Genomic DNA, 18,042 nt, shown 5'->3' on the forward strand with positions numbered 1-18,042 from the left:
GCTTCTCAGAGAAGGAGGAAGGGTGACCATGTTTGGTGATGGAAATTTCCGCTCTTGCTCCATCTCTGGGTTTGTCTCCCCTTTTCTCTCCCACCCTCTGCCTGCCTTCACCGTGCTCTTCCTCCCGCCCTTTCCTGCTGCTCATCATCAGCCCCTCCTGCTCTCTGCCCTCCTCCCCCAGGCCCCCTGCCCACAGATCTGGAGACTCTTGGGGGCTGGAGCAGACCCAGAGGCCAGAATCCAAACCAAAAAGCAAACACTAACGCATCTCTCTTCGCCCTTTCATCACAGCCCCTCTGTCACCTCCAGGCTGAAACGACCCTAAAGCAGAGAGCTCTTTCCTCAGACTCAGTATGGAAAGGACTCCTTCCCTTCCCCTCTTACTGTTGTTGTTATTAGGGTTTATTTTTATTTTTTACAAAACAGGAGAAAAGAGTGAATTGGGTTGGGGGCAGGTGACACATTTCTCCACAAAGATACAAAATCGCCTATAGAAAGTCAATCCCAAAGAGCCCAGGCTGCTGAGACGAGCCATCCCTGGGCATCCCTCTGCCTAGATGTCCTTCAGATCCAGCAAGGGGCCACTCTTGGTTTGGGGGATACCCCTGAGATGGGAAGGAGAGGCCACCTCAGCCCTTTCCCAGGAGGGGAACGAGCAAGCAACTGAGACTGTACAAAGAAAGGAAGAGGAAGCAGGTGCATCCTTCGGGCCAAGGGCCTTGGGGCACAGGCAGGGGACAACCAAGCAGAAGCCAAGCAGAAGCCCAGCAGCCTCTGGGCGCGTAGATAAATGGGGAAGTGGGAGGTTCCAGCCAGAGTCCTCCTGTGCCTTGGAGATGTCCTCAGAATGGCAGCAGAGGACCCCCACAGGCAAGAGGAACTTTCTGGAGGTCACAGGAGCACCCCCCGGAGACACAGAGCCCCATCTGTCATGGTCCAGCTGCCAGGCCTCAAGCTCATGGGTCCATCCACTTCCCTGGCAGGGCATCTAGCCCAGATTGCTTCCCTTTCGGTAAAAAGTAGTCCTAGTTATTTTTCTACTGCTGAGAACTGGCTGAGCTTCAGGAATTTTGAGACAGTGGCAGTGATAATGTCTCCCCTTCTGATGATCTGGACAGCTTTCTTCCCGGATTCCAGGGCAGAACAAGGGGTGCAGACACTACCCGGACGGAGGGGGCGCTCCAGCCCCAGAAAGCCCAGGCTGGAAGGAGAGGCCGCCCACCCACCCCCTGCCTTGGCTGGCCTGTGCCAAGGTGGGCTGCAAGCCCAGCTGCCAGCAGGAGGACAGTGAGAGCCAGGATGGCTATGAGCCCAGGCCGGTCCCCTAGGGCTCTGTGACAAGGAGTGGCCTCTTTAGTCCTGGCCCATGCACAAGCCAATTCGGTGTGGGCATCAGCAAAGGCCACTTGCAGGCAGGCCCAGTAGTCTGTGGCCTGCAGGAGGCGGGTAATGTTGTAGCTGTGGATGCCCCGGGGCAGGCGAGCCAGAGCAGGTGCCCTCCGGCCCCGGAGAGCAGAGGTGCTGGACCAGGTGAGTTTGGTGGACACTGTGTTGGGTGGGGGGACCCAGGACAGCAGGATGCGATAGGCATGGGCCTCCTGCACCCGAAGCTTTAGTGCCCATCCCTTGTCCCTGCCTGGCTGCCGGGGAGCCCTGCCCACCAGCACACTGACCGTCTTGGTGTCGGCCCCCACCAGGTTCTGGGCCACACAGGTGTACAGCCCCGCCTCTTCCACAGTCACCCTTCGCAGCTCCAGGGTCCCCTCAGGGTACACCCGGTACCTCCTGCCCACGTGGGCAGGCGTCAGTCGCACCCCGGCTGGAGTGACCCAGTAGATCTCAGGTTCTGGTTCCGCCAGCGCCCGGCAGTGCAGTGCCACAGTCTCTCCGCTGGCCACCTGGAGGCTTGGGGGGAAGCTGCGGGGGGAGATGAGGGGCAGGCAGTGGTCCGTCATCTCCCGGAAGGACACCTCGCGGACCGGGTGGCGCTGGAGGTCGGGGGGCTCGGCGCACATGGTGGACTGCGGCTCGATGAAGCGGATGCGGGTGCCCGTGGCGTTGGCCCAGCGGATGACGCAGTCGCAGCGGATGGGGTTGCCGTGGAGCCCCACCTCCTGCAGGTTGGGCAAGGACTCCACTGTCTGCTGGTGCAAGGCACTGAGAGCATTGTTGTTGAGCATGAGGGTCTCCAGCTGGGGCAGGTGGTGGAAGGCGCGGGGGTGCACGAAGGACAGCCGCGGATTGTTGGTGACATCCAGCTTGGTCAGCTCGGGGAGGTTAACCAGGGCGAACTTGTCGATGGAGACCAGCTCCTCCATGTTGTTCAGCCCCAGCTCCTTGAGGTGTAGCATGTTGGCAAAGTCCCCTGGTCCAACCCGCTGCAGTGGGTTCTTGTTCAGGTCTAGAAACTTGAGCCCGGGCACCTTCTCCAGGGCCCGCCTGGGCACCTGGGCTAGCTGGTTGTCATAGAAGGAGAGGCTCTCCAGGCTCTGCAGCCCCTCCAAGGCATAGGTGGAGATCTCCCGCAGACTCATGCCCGCTAGCACTAGGCTGCGAAGGTTGGCCAGGGGCCGGAAGTTCATGTCCAGGATGGCATCCACCTTGTTGCCGCCAATCATGAGGATCTCCAAGTTGGGCAGCATCTCGAACCAGCGGCTGTCGATGGCCCTCAGCAGGTTGGAGTTGAGGTGCAGACGCAGCAGGTTGCTGAGGCCCTCGAAGGCCCGGGGGGCAATGCGGTAGAGCTGGTTGTGGTTGAGATAGAGCTCCTGCAGGCCAACCAGCCCTGCGAAGCTGTGGTCCTCCAGCCGGGTCAGCTGGTTCTCCTCCAGGTGCAGGCTCAGCAGCTGCGGCAGGGCCCTCAAGTCACAGTCCCGGATGTCTGAGAAGCTGTTCTGGGACAGGTCCAGCTCGGTGAGGTTGGCCAGGTAGGCAAGCTCACTCTGGTCCACGCGGAGGATGCTGTTGCTCTGCAGCAGCAGGGTCTGTGTCCCTGCAGGGAGCGCAGAGGGTACCGCTGTCAGGAACAGGTCATTGCAGTCCACCGTGGCAGCCTCGCGGTAGGATGAGCGGGGTGTATACCAGGGCCGGATCTGACAGGCACACTGATGTGGGCAGGGCACACGCCAGGGCACCACGGGCACAGCAGCAGTGGCACCAGCCACCCAAGCTAGCAGGAGAGGGGCCACGAGGAGCCTCATCGTGGAGCTGCAGGCCAGGAGAGCATCCACAAGAAGAGCCTGGCTTCCTGCTCTTGGAGTTCTGCAGGGTGAGGATCAGCAGCCCTGCCAGGGCCCAGGGAGCCGCCCTCCCAAGGCAGTCATTCTAGGCGAGGCTGGGTAGGCATCACTTGGTGCCCTCCTGGGTGTGGCTTCTCATCCTCGTCCACCAGGGCCTGGCCTGCTCCCTCATCGCCACAGCCCATCCGGGGCAGCCCTAGAAGGAGAGCATGCAGAGTGAAGGTGAACGTAGGAAGCAGAGTCCACCCCTCCATCCAGGCCTCCATGGTTCCACCCAAGAAGCCAAAGGAGCAGCAGAGGTTCCAGGCCTCTTGGGTTCTGCCCTACACTCCTTAAGACTTTAGTGTCTTTTTCTACAACCTGTACAAAGTGACTACAGATCTTTAGGGAAGAGCCCTGAGATTCACTGAAGGAAGGCGTGTGTGTGTGTGTGTGTGTGTGTGTGTGTGTGTGTGTCAAGCAGCATGGATGAGGTGGAATTTTGGTCATCTCCAGAGACCTTCTGAGCCCAGAGAGATGAGGAATAGATTCTCTAAGTTTTCTAGCCTCTTTCTTCCCCGCTCCCTGGCTCACTGGGTAGATGGAAGATAAAAATGATAGTTTCTAGACATCCCTCTGGTGGTGTAGGCAGGAAGGGGGATGGTGCCAATGAGTGCAGCTTCTAAAACGTGGGATGAGGGCTGGGGATGGAGCTCAGTGGTGCCATGCCTGCCTGGCAAGAGCAAAGTCCTGAGTTTGATTCCTGGTATGGGAAAAAAAATTCAAATGTGGGATGGAGGCTGGTGCAGTGGTGAACCCCTGTAGTCTCGGAGGCTGAGGTAGGAGGACAGTGAGTTCAAGGCCAGCTTGGGCTACAGAGCAAGAAAAGACCAAACCAAACAAAATGGAAAATGGGCTACCCAGGACTGGAGTTGAGAGACAGCAGACCTGGCCCCCCATCAGCACAGGCTGGGGAAATGGGGTGGCTCTGCCCGGATCTGCCTGGGCCTTCCTAGGTGAGGGGCTTTCCCTTTCCCAGCCGCTTGTCAGAGCTGCCCAGAAGGGACGCAGTGGGGTTCAGATCGTGGCTCTGTGGCTGACCTGGCCACTGCTGGCTTCTTTGGGTGCCACTCCCCTCACTCACAGCGTCAGAGTTCAGGTTCTGTCCCCTGACAAGCTGCCCTCTCCTGTGTCTCCTCCTCATTGTCTCCCAGACATCTCCCTTGTTCTTCAAGACCCAAGTTCGGCCACTTCCTTCAGAAAGCTTCTCCTAAACCCCCAGACCCTAGAGGCTAGGGGGGCTGGTTTGTGGCTGACAGTGCCTACACTTCCTGTGGTCACAGCTCTGACCTCCTCCAGCAGAAAGCGGCACCAGCTAGAGCACTGACAGTGAACCTCTTAGAGCCCGAGTGCCCAGACTGCAAACCAAAACCCACTTATTTATTGCAAAGTGCCAACACTGCCCCAGTGTGGGCTGTTATCTGACGCTCAGCTGCCTGGGTGATGCCAGGGCACTTGGCTCGCACGCCAGGAGGGCTCTTCGTGCCTGCTGTGGCACGTGTGCCACATGTTTGCCACCACTGAGCCACAGGCTTGCCTTGCTTATGTGGAACCTGTAGCATAGGACGGGTGCTCCCTGAGCGTTTATTGTAGGACTCGCGCTTGTCCAGGAGGAGGCCCCTCCACCCCTAATCTGGAATCTGAGCAACTCAGCTTCTGTCCTAGACCTCAGGGCCAGGCTGCCCAGAAGCAAGGCTGCCTTGGCCTACAACCAAAGACGGAAACAAAAAAAGGCCAAACTCTGGGTTCCCTGCTCAGACCAGGTCTGGCTCTTGGATGGAGGTCAAATTCCAGGCAGATTTGCAGCCGCAGGTGTCAAAAAAGTGCACACTCACACTTACCAAACACCTGCTTTTGGCCAGGACTCCCTTCAAAGACTCTGAACATCTCATTCCATTTATTCCTCATTACAGGCCCACCAGACAGCGTTCATACCCCCGGGTCCTGACGTGGGCAAAGAACTTGGCTCAAGTCATATAGATGTCAGCAGCAACAGACAAAAACAGGCCTAGAGGGTGTGCCTTCTCCTCCTTCCTTCTCTGTCCCAGGTCTGGCCCCACCTGCCCTGGGCCTTGGAGATCTGGGGTACACTGGCTGTACCCATTCCTGCTCCTCGGGGTGAGGACTCCTTGCCAAGGAGCTGAGAAAGCTCAGAGCCCTGTTGCAGATGGCCCTCAGCTGGCCAGCAGGGCTCCTCACCACCTCGTGCTGCTTCCAGGATGAGGGAGAGGGGAGCAGTTGGAGCAGGGTACCCATCCCTGAGCAGGGGAGCAGCGAGCCTGTGTATGTCTGACTGCTTCCCACTTTGCTCGGCAGCTATTTCGGAAGGTGGGAAAAACACCCGTGGCTTGAAAGGTGCAGAGGTTTGCGTAGGGGTGTGTGCGCTGACACGTAAACCTTGGGGTAAACAAACACACATGCACACATGCACTCACACCTGCCTGCACACGTGTGCAAGGGGAAACCTGGGGAACAAAGCCTTCCAAGTCAGTGATTGGGGGTGTGGAGGGGGAGGGAAGTGGGTGGTGTACAGTGTGGGTAGACAGGAAGTAGGAACGAGGAAGTAGGGACCCTGAGAGGTGCCTGTCATGGAACTGGATCCAAGGCCCCTGGCCCTGCCACACTCACACACCAGAGCCCACTCTCACCTAGACTTGTCATGAGAGAGCAGGCCCAGCTCCAAATAGATCAGGACTCAGAACTCGCTCTACCCCTTGCTATCCTTGGAAGACTTCCTTGCCTCTCCGAGCTTCCGTTTCCTTATGTATAAAACAAGACTCATTAGAATTAAATGGGTTGAATGTGTTGCACATAGAAAGAGCTCAAAAAATCTTAGCTCCCTGCCAGTTCTGGCATCTCCCAAGGTTGGAGACAGTAGATGTTGGATCCTAGGGCTCAGTAAGCCTCCACTGAGCTTACCCACTGGTCAGTGGCACAGTCCCCAGGTGGCTTGCAGGCTGGGAGCAGAAATAGACAGCAGGTCCACGCCTTCACAGAGTGCCGTGCTGGTTGGGGAGGCAGGGCCCAAACTGCCAAATGAGGAGGACAGTCCAAGACAGCTCACAGATGAAGAGGAGGACGAGGGCCGAGCAGGTGGAGAGGGCTGTGCAGTGGGCACCCTGTCCTGCCCTTCAGACCCGACCTGAGCCTCCGCTTCCTTCTTCCCCTCCTCCACCTTTGTTCTAAGTGCCAGATCAGTGTTCCGCTGCAGACTTACCAAGAAACCACCTGAACTTCAAAGCTCCAGCCCCGGTACCCCTCCCCCGGGCCTCTCTGGCTGAGCAGGAGCCCAGGGCTGGGCTTTGAGGTCCAGAGAGAGGCAGCGGCTGAGGACTCATCTTTACCCAGAACTCTGACCTGAAGGCGCGGTGCAGGCCCAGACCAGTCCTCCCCTAGCTTGGAGCACAGAGCCCTCCCGTGATAGAGCGCAAAGCTGTCCACTCACTGCCAGCACCCGCACTGCTTAAGGCTGTCTTGTGCATGCCCGCTCACGCAGGCCCATTAGCAGTTTCGACTGGGAAGCTAATTTTGTTTTTGCCCTAATCTCCTGGATGATCACGAGTTCAGACTATCACGTGTCCCTTTTCCCCAGCTGGATTGAGAGGTCCTTTCTGCAGGGGCCATGCCTTTGGGGCCCCCAGAGCACCAAGTGTAGGACCTAGCAAGTACCGGGACTTGTGACTGGGTGTGCATAATGGAACATGATGTACACATACACACTATAGTCGGTTCTCCTACCCACCCGATATGCAAGCAAAGAAGGGTTGTTTAGGGCTGGGAATTTAGCTCAGTGAGATAAGGGATTTAGCTCAGAGTTCGCCACCTGCTGCACAAGCCCAAGGACCCGAGTTCAATCCCCAGTACCCTAAATAAATAAATAAATAGATAAATAGAAGGGGTTGTTCAGTCGTGTTTTGCTCAGGGAGGCAACTGACAGAAAGGTGAAGTGACAGGCAGGAGGTTGCACGGCTTCTGTGAGGAGGGTCAGGGTTGGGGCCCAGGGCCTCCGACTCCATAGATGCCCTCCAGCCCAGTCTCTGTGGGCCAGTGCTGGCTCGACAGCAGCAGAGCGCCTGAAGCACCTGCCTGGCTCCTTAGCAGACCTACCCGACTGCCACCTGCCAGGCCCCGCGTGCTTTCCTTGACTCCTGGGCCGGGTGACGCCCTGAGGAGACAGTAGGGCAGGACCTGTTCCTTTGTGAGTGCTAGTGGGTCTGGAGCCAGGAGGACAAGACCCAGCGGCGGCACCCAGACCCCGGCCAGGCCGGTGGCTGCAGTGGGTGGCTGCTGAGGAGACCACACAGTGGGGCCGCAGGCCGGGACACAGGGCTGGTTGGGAAATTATTCTCTTGAAAGAGCAGCTCCGCCAACCCAGATGGACCCCTCCCCCAGGCAGCCTCTCTGGGTTTAGCAGGAAGTGTAGAACTGATCTCCTCCTGAACCTCCTATTAAACTAAGCCCTCGGCAACCGCGTAAGGAAGAGTTTGGGAGACGCTGTGGTCGGGAGCTGGAGCCTTGTTTCCAGGTTCCTCCTCTGGCCCCACCCCAGCACAGCTCTGGGGCTCCTGCCTGGCCTCGATATGGAAGCATGGAGCCCATTGTGCAAGCAGAGCCTCTCTCCCCTTCTCCCCCCTGCTTTTTCCTCTCCTTCCCTCCTGGCACCCTGCCCAGCCCCAAGGAGCCAAGGGTCCAGAGGGAGGCCGCCGGGTGGTGGTGATCGATTGCCTAGGCTCGGCGGCTGTGGTGCCAGGTCCCCTCCCTGGAGCTGCAGAGACAGATGGGCAGCAGAATTGAGTGCAGCGCTGATAAACTCCGGCCTCCTCAGCAGCAGGTGAGCACTGGGTGGGAGGGACACGCAGGGAGCGGAAGCCACCCTCTGTCTGTACCCCCGGCCTGCAGCCCCTTCTGGGAGGGGAGCAGGCCCCTCACTCGTGCCTCTTGTTTAATCACACACAACCAGAAGGCTGGAGCTGGTGGAGACCTCAGCGTTTCTTCCAGAGCCTGAATTCTTTAAATAACTTATACAAAGGAGGGAGGGACGGTGGAGCAGAAGGAGCCTGGGTTTTGCTATCGGGGTCTGAGCCTGGCTCTGCCACCCGCTGTGTGACCTCGGCCAATGCACTTAACCTTGGGAGCCTCAGATGCCGGGGGCCAGGAAATGGGGGTCGCTGTGAGGGCCACAGGGTGTTGGGGGCATGCAGTGCTCGAGTGTCCCTCATCATTTCGGCCTCTGCTTCCATCTTTCTCCCGCCTCACCTTCTGTAATACTTCAGGAAACATATCGTGGAGGTGTGAAATACACGCAGCAGGGTGCGCAGAGGACCCCAACCCCACTCATGGGTGCCAGTGCGACCACCACCCAGATTTTGAAACGAATCCCTGCTCTCCAACCTGCCCCTTCCCAGTCAATCCGTGGCCCCCATCCGTCCTGCCTCCCCCATCATCAGTCAGTTTTAGCTTCAAAACCCAGAATTCCCCTTCCGTTTCCATCACTTGAGACGGGGTCTTTGGGAGTAAGTGACTCTGGCATCAGAAAACTTTAAACTCACTGACTTCGTCCTCCTACTTCAGAGTGGCCATAGCTTCTCGGTCTCAAGCGTAACCACGGTCTCCAGGGAGAGAATGGGCCTTCTTCCTTGCTCTAGAGTTTCTAGGTCTAGAAACCACTCTATGCTTTAGGACCCCAGCTCTGGCCAGAGCCCTCTTGGCCTGGGTGTGCGATGTCACCATGAGGCAGGGAGATGGCCTAGCGACTTCCCAGCCCCCGAGCACCTAGGCTTCTGAGGCACCAGGCAAGGGGACAAAGCGGAGGTGCCTGGGAAGGAAGGGCCCAGTCCTGCACTCCCTCCTGTCACCAGACCTCTCCACCGTGGCAGTCCCAGAGACTTTCCTTCTGTCCTAAAGCCAACATCTCCTCCCACAAAACCTGCTCAGCCTTCGGTGGTCCCTACCAGTTTGGTGCCCTCTCCTCACCAGAGCCATGGCTGGAACTCACCAGCTCCGTCTGCCTGCTCCACCCTGAACATTCGTGTACCTTCTCTTTTCATTCCTGGTCTTGACCCTTACCATGGCCTCTCTTGGGCTCTCCCACTCACCTTGGAGGGACTCTGTCCTCCTCAGACACATCACCCCACTCAACCAGACTTGCTACTCCCTTCACAACTCGGGCCTCTGACCCTGCCTGCAATGCCTTCCCCCAATTTCAACCATTAAACTCCTCTTCAGCCATCAGAACCCATTCCAGATGCCACTGCCTCCGCAATGCATTTCCCAGTCTCCCCAGAGAAGGGTCGTTACTCCCACAGCTGCCCAGGGACCCAGGGAACAGACCCGCAGCACTCTGTTGTACACTGTGCATCTGCCCAGCCCAGCTGGGAGCTGTGCGAGAAAAGCATAGCTCGCTACGGATCTCCGGGTACCCAGAGCCTGCAGGGTGTGGGGGCTCTCCTTCGAAGCAAGGACACAGCCCACTGGTTGGCCACAAGTACAATCTACATTTTTAAAAAGATGAACTGGAATGGAAGATGTCAGGGTACATTGCAGATAGCCAGACTAAGTTTATTTTTTTGTCTTTTGTTTTTTCTGATACTGAGGATGGAGCCCAGGGCCTTCAGACTGAGCTACATCCCCAGCACTTTTTATTTTTTTATTTTGAGACAGAGTCTCACTAAGTCACTAAGTTGCCCGGGCTGGGCTCAAACTCACCATCTTCCTGACTCAGCCTCCCAGGGTGCTGGCATTACAGGCACATGTGTACCATCACACCGGGCTCTGAGTTGTTTTGAGAAGTTTCCCTCTCTATTTTACACACACACACACATGCACACACACACAATTGTGTACCAGGGGCCTGATGCAAAATACATGGTTTGCTTTGGGCTAACCCTAAAAAGGCTCTCTGATCATAGCACTGAGCGTTTGTTTTGGCCAGGTCCTTTCAACTCTCGAGGAGACCCTGGGATGAGGACATAAAACAAAGTCAGGGAGAAGGCCCGACATTGCTGGGGGCTTCCGTGTACCAGGATTCCTATTGCTCATCACTTTATTCACCTCCTCCGGCTTCCCAACAGTGAGAGGCAGATGCTTTCTAGGTGAGAAACTGAAGCTCAGGGACACCAAGGGACCCGATGAGGGCCCACAGCCAGCATGTGGGGGACTGGGGCTATTTCTGTGCTTCTGGGCCAGAGCTCACCTGACTCCCAGGGGCCCCCATGGGGAGGTTGGGGAGCCAGCCTTGCCCTCCCTCCTCTCTGGAATGCCAGGGGTCAGAGTTCCAGCAAAACCCTTTCCTGGACCTGAGCAGGAAGGGTCTGTGGCCAGGCAGGAATGTCCGCCTTGCGGGGGCTCCTGGCTGGCCCAGCAGAGGGTGAGAGAGCGCCATGCCTGGAGGGAAGCCTGCCTCCCTTAATTAGGCTGGAGGGCACCAGCAGGTAGCACATGGTTATTTCCGTCTGATTGCACTGCTCCGAAACAGGCTGCCAGGAAGCCGAGCCAGCCCCCAGGTGTGGACCGTGGCTCCAGGCTGAGCCCACCTGCCCTTGCCACCAGGGCTTCTGCCCATCCTCAGGGAAATGTTCTCTGACCACTGTCACCCTCTCTCAGGCTCCTGTGTTGCCCAATGTCCCCCACTGCAGCCTGGTGTTTACCGGGCACCTCAGGGCAGGAGCCCCTCCAGGCTGCCAGCTTTTCCAACAGCCCGGCACTCAGTAGGCACTCACAGAACATGTGGAGAAGGAGAGAGAGGCAGGGCCAGCAGGGCGGGTTGTCTCAGAGCTCAGACCCCCGGGGACCCATCGCCTAGGAGGTGGGCCGTGTCTGGGCTGACCCTCCCGGCCAAGTGTCACCGTCCCAGGGGATGTCCTCCTGGGCACACGCCCCGGCCCACTTCCCTGCTTCTTGACCTTCCACGGCTGCCTTGCACCTCGTGGTCATTGGCTCCTGGGTGAAGAAGGCACTTTGCTCTGACTCCCGGATTTGACAGGATCCTGCACGGGCCTTCACGCTTCTGGGCTGCCTTGGGTCCCCTTCAGATGTCCTGTGGACCTCACCGGCCTCACTGGGAGCTTAGGCCAGGGGCTAGAGCCCTGAGCATGGCCAGTGTGTGGTGTTGAGCATCCTCTCTTGGATTCTCCATCTGTGGGTGGGGAGAGGCCCGCCTTATGGGGGATCTGAAGATGTCTGGAGGGCGCCCGGGCTTAGAGCTTCCTTCTCTTTTCATCCCCGTTTGTTCATTGGAGGCCCAAATTCTTTGTGGGGCAACACCTGTTTCCAGGTGAGCAGGGCGCCCTCTGCCTGGGAGCCTTCACACTGCAGGCTGACAATCCCCCCAGGAGAGCTGCCTCTCCAACGTCACTGAGAGCAGGGAATGGGGCCCCAGGACAGTACTCTGCCACAGCTCAAGGCTGAGGTGACAGTTCCTCTGTCCCCAGCCCTCCCTGCAAGGGTCGAGAGGGCCGCTCCTGGCAGAGCTCTGAACACCCAGCTTGATGGCATCCACAGATGTCCCCTTTGGCCCCTGTCACATGCCAGGTGGGCAGCCACAACTAGTTGCTGACCACCAGCTTCCCCAGTCTCCCTTCCTGGATCAGGCTGGGTACCAGGCAGGCCTCCAGGGCGACTGCTAAGTTCCCCAGGCTTGGCTCCAACTTGTGATCCTCCTGACTCAGCCTCCCAGTGTTCTGGGATTACAGGCAAGCACCACCATCCCCAGCTCCCTGCCCAGGTCTTGAAAAGCTTCCTCCGGTAGCCAGAGGCTTAGTTTGCCCTTTACCACCACGAATCCCTGGGAGCTCATGCAAGGGTGGGGGAGAGGGACTACTCCAGAGAGATGCAAGCAATGCTCTTTCTTGTTCCCATGCTTTTGCACATGCAAGGCCCTTGCTCAGAAGGCCCTCTCCTCACATACAAAGCAGGGAATTGCTATACAGTGTCAGCTTTATATGCACCTCTGTGGCGTCTTCCCGACCACCAGCACCCCTCCTCAAATCCATCCGTTGCTCCCTCCTGCACCCTCTGACTCCCTGCCCAACACAATGCTCATTCCCTGTAGCTGCTGGGGCTGGCTGGGGCAGTGGCTTTGTGGCCTGGGCACTGATACGCAGGGAGGCGCCCACAGGGATTCAGAGGCTTGAGAGGAGATCTGGACCTCGTCCTCCTCCTGTCCTCTGCAGGGCTGTGCTGCAGGGGGAGGGGCCATGGGGGGCAGCCCGTCAGCTCCGCAGAGAGAGAGTGCAGGGGAGCAGGCCAGTAAATGCAAAGGCTAGACCCCTTCTAACGGAAAAGGAAAATGAAATCAGAATGAAAATTGATGAGGCGGAGAGAAAGGGAGACTCATTTCATCAGCAGGTTTGCCAGATGAAGCTCAGAGATAAATCACTCTGCGGAAGGAGCCCTGGTCTTACACGGGGCTGCTGCCTTTTCCCTCTGTCAGCTGTCTCGGGCAGCCGCGAGATAAATGGCTGCAGCTGAACCCAGCTGGGGGTTGTTTTTTCTTTTCCTTCCGTCACCCATGCAGTGAAAACGGCCTGTCAGCCCTTGCCACCAATCCCAGGGCTCCCCTAGCTGTCCTGTCACCCGGTCCCTCTGCTCTGTCCCTCCTGGTATCAGCAGCTGGGGAAACTTCTCGGAAGTACAGATTCTGGGTGGGGCCCCCAAGTGCTGGATGAAGGTGATAACCTCTAGGGCCCAGCTCTACGAGCCGTGGACAGTGACACCTACACATGCTCATCTAAAAATATGTGTGTATATGACCAGCTTCCCTGCAAGAATGCCGGGCCCCCTGAGCCACCTCCTCTGGCCACAGGGAAACTCTATCCAAGGAGCATTAACAGAGCCCTGACTGCAAGCTAGGTGCTGTATGTATGTGAGGGGCTAGGGATGCAAATTATGGGGAGGGCAGGTGAGGATTTACAGGTTAAAAACAAAACACCCTAGTTGAGCACAGAAGTTATCACAGTAAGGGCATCGTGGCTAAACTGGGGGGAGAGAGCAAGAATCTACACCGTGTGGGAAGCTGGGCAAACACCCAGGGGAAATCTGCTAAAAATCACTGAACAGCACACCGAAAATGGTGAGTTTGATGGCGTGCAAATTGCACTTCCATGACGCCAGTTAAGTGCTGCCTGGATGAGATCAGGGGGTGCGCGGTGGGAGACTGCACATCTACGGGAGCCCCAGGGCAAAGGGCCCAGGGTTAAAAGTGCAGCAGGTGAATTCCAAGGAGAAAGTGGCTGAGAGTGTGAGCACTGAGGTGAAGCGGCCGCAGCAGCTGGCCAGGGGTCCGGACCCGGCACCGTGGGCCGAGGGAGCCAAAGGGGCCCCAGGAGGGAAGAACTGCGATGGCCGTCAGTAATAACCTTTTAGGACTGGATGCACCTGGCAGCTGAAACCCTGTGTCACTACGGTCTGAGTGCATGCCCCGAAACTCATGCATTGGAAACTTCATTTCCAATGTCACAGTGCTGGAAGGTGGGGTCTTTGGAGAGGAGTTAAGTCCTGAAGGCCCACCTCCTCCCCCGCAAGAAGGAAAGGGCTCAAAGCAGAGAATCTAGTCCCTTTCTGTCCTCCTGCTTCTGCCCTGTTAGGATACAGCATTCCTCTCCTCCAGAAGATGCAGCGTTCAGCGCACCGTCTTGGAAGCAGAGAATGACCCTTGCCAGATGCTGGCACCTTGATCTTGGACTTCCCAGCCTCCAGAACTGTGAGAAATAAATTTCTGTTCTTTATAAACTACCTAGGCAATGGAATTCTCTTACAGCAGTGGAAATGAGACATATTTGATTCTCACAGATCTCGGTAGCCCCATGTTAATAGAAAGAGTATTAAGTGACTTGCCCAAGATCTCAGAGCAAACAAGGAATGCACCCACGGCAGAAGATCTAGTCCGCTTCCGACCCAGTCCCCGTTTGCCCCGAGTGAGGCAGTGGCAGTAACGGTAGCCATTGACAGAGCCTGACTGGGAGCCAGGCCTTGGACTATGCACTGCATGCCCACAACACTGCGACATGGGGGTGATGAGCTCCCCTTCACAGATGGGGGAATAGGGACCCGTCCAAGAACATTCAGCAGTTAAGGCCAGGAAGTGGCCTAGTGACAAAGTCTGCTTTCCAAGCCCTTCACTCCTCCAGTCCCTACTGCCTGGCTCCTCCTTCCTCAAGTCCAGAATGGATTGGGGAGACTTTGCTTGACATCTTCTTCATCACCTCCCTTGGCCTAGGCCAAGTCAAGAGAAAGAAACAGGCCCCTGGCCTAGGGTCAGTGGCCTTTCCTCAACAGAAGGGAGCTCTCCAGGCTGGCCTGGGCTCCCTCTCCTCCACGCCTGTCTATGCCTTCCAGTCCAGCGCACCCACTGGAAAGCCAGCAGCATCCAGGGCCCTGAGCCTAGTGGAAGGAAATGCTTCCATCTGCGATCAATAACAGGCATAATTCAGTGACTGCGGCAAGTACCAGGGAGTGTAGGTTAAATCAATATTTAGAAGCTTCAAAATTAAACTAATTAAGAGGAGGCCTTAATGATTTTTACTGTCTGGGAATAAAAAAGACAAAAAACCCACCTACATTTCACGATTCCACTTTAGTAGTCTGTCATAATTGAGAACAGCAGAAAATTGAAAGCACCCCAGCCGCTCCACGTGCTGCACTGCAGGAGAGGGAGGGAGCACCTTGTCCTTGGCAACAGAAGATGGAGGAGAAAATGGGTGGCATGGAGCACAGTACACGAACAGCACATGGCGGAGTCCATTGGCTTGGAGTGGGGGCTGTTATGGGTTGAACTGTGTCCCCCACCCTCTGGGTGGAAGTGTTGTACTGAAGTCCTAACCCCAGGCACCTGTGAATGTGATCTTATTTGCAAATGGGTCTCACAGGTGTAATCAAGTAAAACTGAGTGAAAACCCAATCCAGCACGAAAAGAAGAGGAAGATGTCACCTAAAGACAGAGGCACAGAGAAAAAGCCAGGCCTAAGACCAGAGTGTGGTGGCTGTGAGCTGAGAAATGTCACCCACTGAAGGCCCCTGCCTGAAAGAAGCCTGCAGAGACAAGGGAGGGTTCTCCTCACGTCTTTCAAGGGGAGGACAGCTCTGCTGACACTTTGAGTTTGGACTTCCAGCCTCCAGAACTGGGAGACAATAAGTTTCTCTTGTATTAAGCCCCCTGGTTTGTGGTACTTTATTTCCACAGCCCTAGGAAGCTCACACAGGGACTCTAGGTTCTAGTTCCTACTCTTCCACTTGCTAACTGTGCAAATGCTGGAAATACACTTAATCTTCAGGACCTTCTGTCTTCTCCTCTGAAAAATGGGGATAAGAATAGCACCTTCTGTTTTGGTTGGATCCTTCCCTGGTTTTGGTATCAAAGTAATGTTTCTACAAATGACTTTGGGAGTACAGCTTCCCTTTCAATTCATTAGATTTTAAGGAGTAGTGGCATTAGATCTTCTCTAAATTTCTTGTAGAATTCAACAGTGACTCTATCAGGACCTGGGGTTTTCTTTATTGGTAGGTTTTTAACTAACTCTTCAATTTCATTGTCTTTTATTGGATTGTTTAGAATTTTTATATCTTCTTGACTGACTTTCGGTAATCATATGTATCTAGGAATCTGTCCATTTCGTCTGTGTTTTTCATCTTATTAGAATAAGGTTTTTCAAAATAGGTATTGATGGTTTTCTGGATTTTTGCAGGATCCGTTGTGATTTCACCCTTTTCATTCCTAATTGCATGGATTTGAGTATTTTCTTTCCTACTTTTGATAAGGTTGGCTATGGGATTATCAATTTTACTTAATCTTTCAAAGAACCAACTCTTCAACTCATTGGTTCTTTGTATTGTTTTCTTAGTATCAATTGCATTAATTTCTGCTCTAGTCTTTATGCCCCCCATACGAGCTCTGGGCTTGACTTGTTCTTCTTTTTCTGGAATTCTGAAGTTCAACATTAGGTTATTTATTTGAGCTTGCTTGGTTTTCCTGATGTGAGAGTTCACCGCTAAAAAATTCCCTTGTAGGACTGCTTTCATTGTGTCCCATACATTCCGGTATGTTGTATCAACGTTATCATTTAATTATAGAAACTTTGATTTCTTCCTTAATTTCATCTGTGACCTATTGGTTGCTCAGGAGGGTATTATTTAATTTCCATGTGTTTATGAGGCTTTTGTGGTTTCTTTTGCCATTGATTTTCAATTTCATTGCACTATAGTCTGATAATATGAACAGGATAATTTTAATTCCTTTCTATTTACTTAAGTATGTTCTATGAGCCAGTATGTGGTCTATTTTGGAGAGCATCCCATGTGAAGCTGAGATGAATGTGTATTCTGATGTTGTAGGGTGGAACACTCTGTAGACATCTAAGTTCATTTGTTCACAGGTTTGGTTCAGTTCTGACATTTCTTTGTTGATTTTTTTTTTTTTTGGTACCAGGGATCGAACACCGGACCTTGTGCTTGTGAGGCAGGCGGTGGAAACACTGAGCTAAATCCCCAGCCCTTTGTTGATTTTTTTTCTAGTTGATCTGTCTAATTGTGACAGTACATTACAATTGTGTTAGTGCTTATTTGATTTTTCATGTCCATTAATATTTGTTTCATAAGGTTGGGTGCAGCAGTATTTGGTGCATGTATATTTATGATTGTTATCTCTTCTTCTTGTAGTTTTCCCCTAACAAGTATATAGTGACCTTCTTTGTCTCTTGATCAGACTTGGCTTGAAGTTCACTTGGTCTGCAATAGAATAGCTACTCCTGCTTTTTCGAGTTTCCTGTCACATGAAGTATTATTTACCATCTTTTGACTTTCAGTCTACGAATTTCTTTTTGAGGTAAATGTGTTTCCTTTATCCAGTACATTGTTGGATCTTGTTTCTTGATCCATTCTGCCAGTTTGTTTCCTTTTTTTTTTCAGTTTGTTTCTTTTGATTGGTGAATTGAGACCATTTACATTGATGATTATAACTGATATGTATTGGCTTATCCTTGTCATATTATTTTCCTGCTGTTGGTTCCTTGTCTTTTCCCCGTTTAATTGCTTGCCTTGTCTGGTGGCTTCTTTCTATTGGTGTTCTTGGAATTGTAGTCTTTGTTATCTCTCTTTAAAGTATCTTTAGGAACACTGTGTAGAACTGGTTTGGTGGTCATGAATTTCTTCAGTTGTTCTTTGTCATGGAAGTATCTTATTTCTCCATTGATTCTAAAAGGTAGTTTTGCAGAGTACATCAATCTGATTTGGTGGTTGTTTTCTTTTGGGACTTGAAATGCTTCACTCCAAGCTCTCCTTAACTTGAGGGTTTGTGTTGAGAAGTCTGCTGTGATTCTGATGAGCTTTCCTTTATAGGTGATTTGTTTCTTTTCTCTAACAGTTTTAATATTCCGTTCTTGTGCTGAATTTCTGGAATCTTGATTATTATATGCCTTGGTGTAAATTTATTTTGGTCATGGCTGATTGGATTTCTATATGCCTCACTTATCTGTATGTCAAATTCTTTTTCCATGCTTGGGAAGTTTTCAGTCATTACTGTCGTGAACAGTTTTTATGTCCTTTGCACTAACTCCTGCTTTTTCATTGACTCAAAAATCCTCAATAAGATACTGACAAACAGAATGCAGCAAATCATCTAGAAGATTATATACCACGACCAAGAAGCATTTATCCCAAGGATGCAGGGATGGTTCAATGCATGCAAATCAGTAATACCATATTAACAGAACCAAGGACAAAAATCACATGATCATCTCAACAGACGCAGAAAAGGCATTTGACAAAGTTTAAC

At 54.0% G+C, this 18,042-nt stretch overlaps 1 protein-coding gene across 1 annotated transcript in view; it reads right to left on the reverse strand.

Moving 5' to 3' along the window:
- Positions 1 to 384: 384 nt before the first annotated feature.
- The window catches only part of Lrrn2 (leucine rich repeat neuronal 2), a 59,670-nt gene continuing 42,012 nt past the window's right edge, over positions 385 to 18,042 (reverse strand). The window contains exon 2 of the mRNA XM_004862147.4: positions 385 to 3,435. Coding sequence (XP_004862204.1) covers positions 1,062 to 3,200 — 2,139 coding nt within the window. The 5' untranslated portion in view covers positions 3,201 to 3,435 and the 3' untranslated portion in view covers positions 385 to 1,061. The remainder of the gene's footprint in view (positions 3,436 to 18,042) is intronic.

Source organism: Heterocephalus glaber, unplaced genomic scaffold, assembly GCF_053883595.1.
Source record: "Heterocephalus glaber isolate CG9 unplaced genomic scaffold, H.glaber_assembly_v1.0 deba00001600, whole genome shotgun sequence".
In the NCBI taxonomy this organism is placed as follows: Eukaryota; Metazoa; Chordata; class Mammalia; order Rodentia; family Bathyergidae; genus Heterocephalus; species Heterocephalus glaber.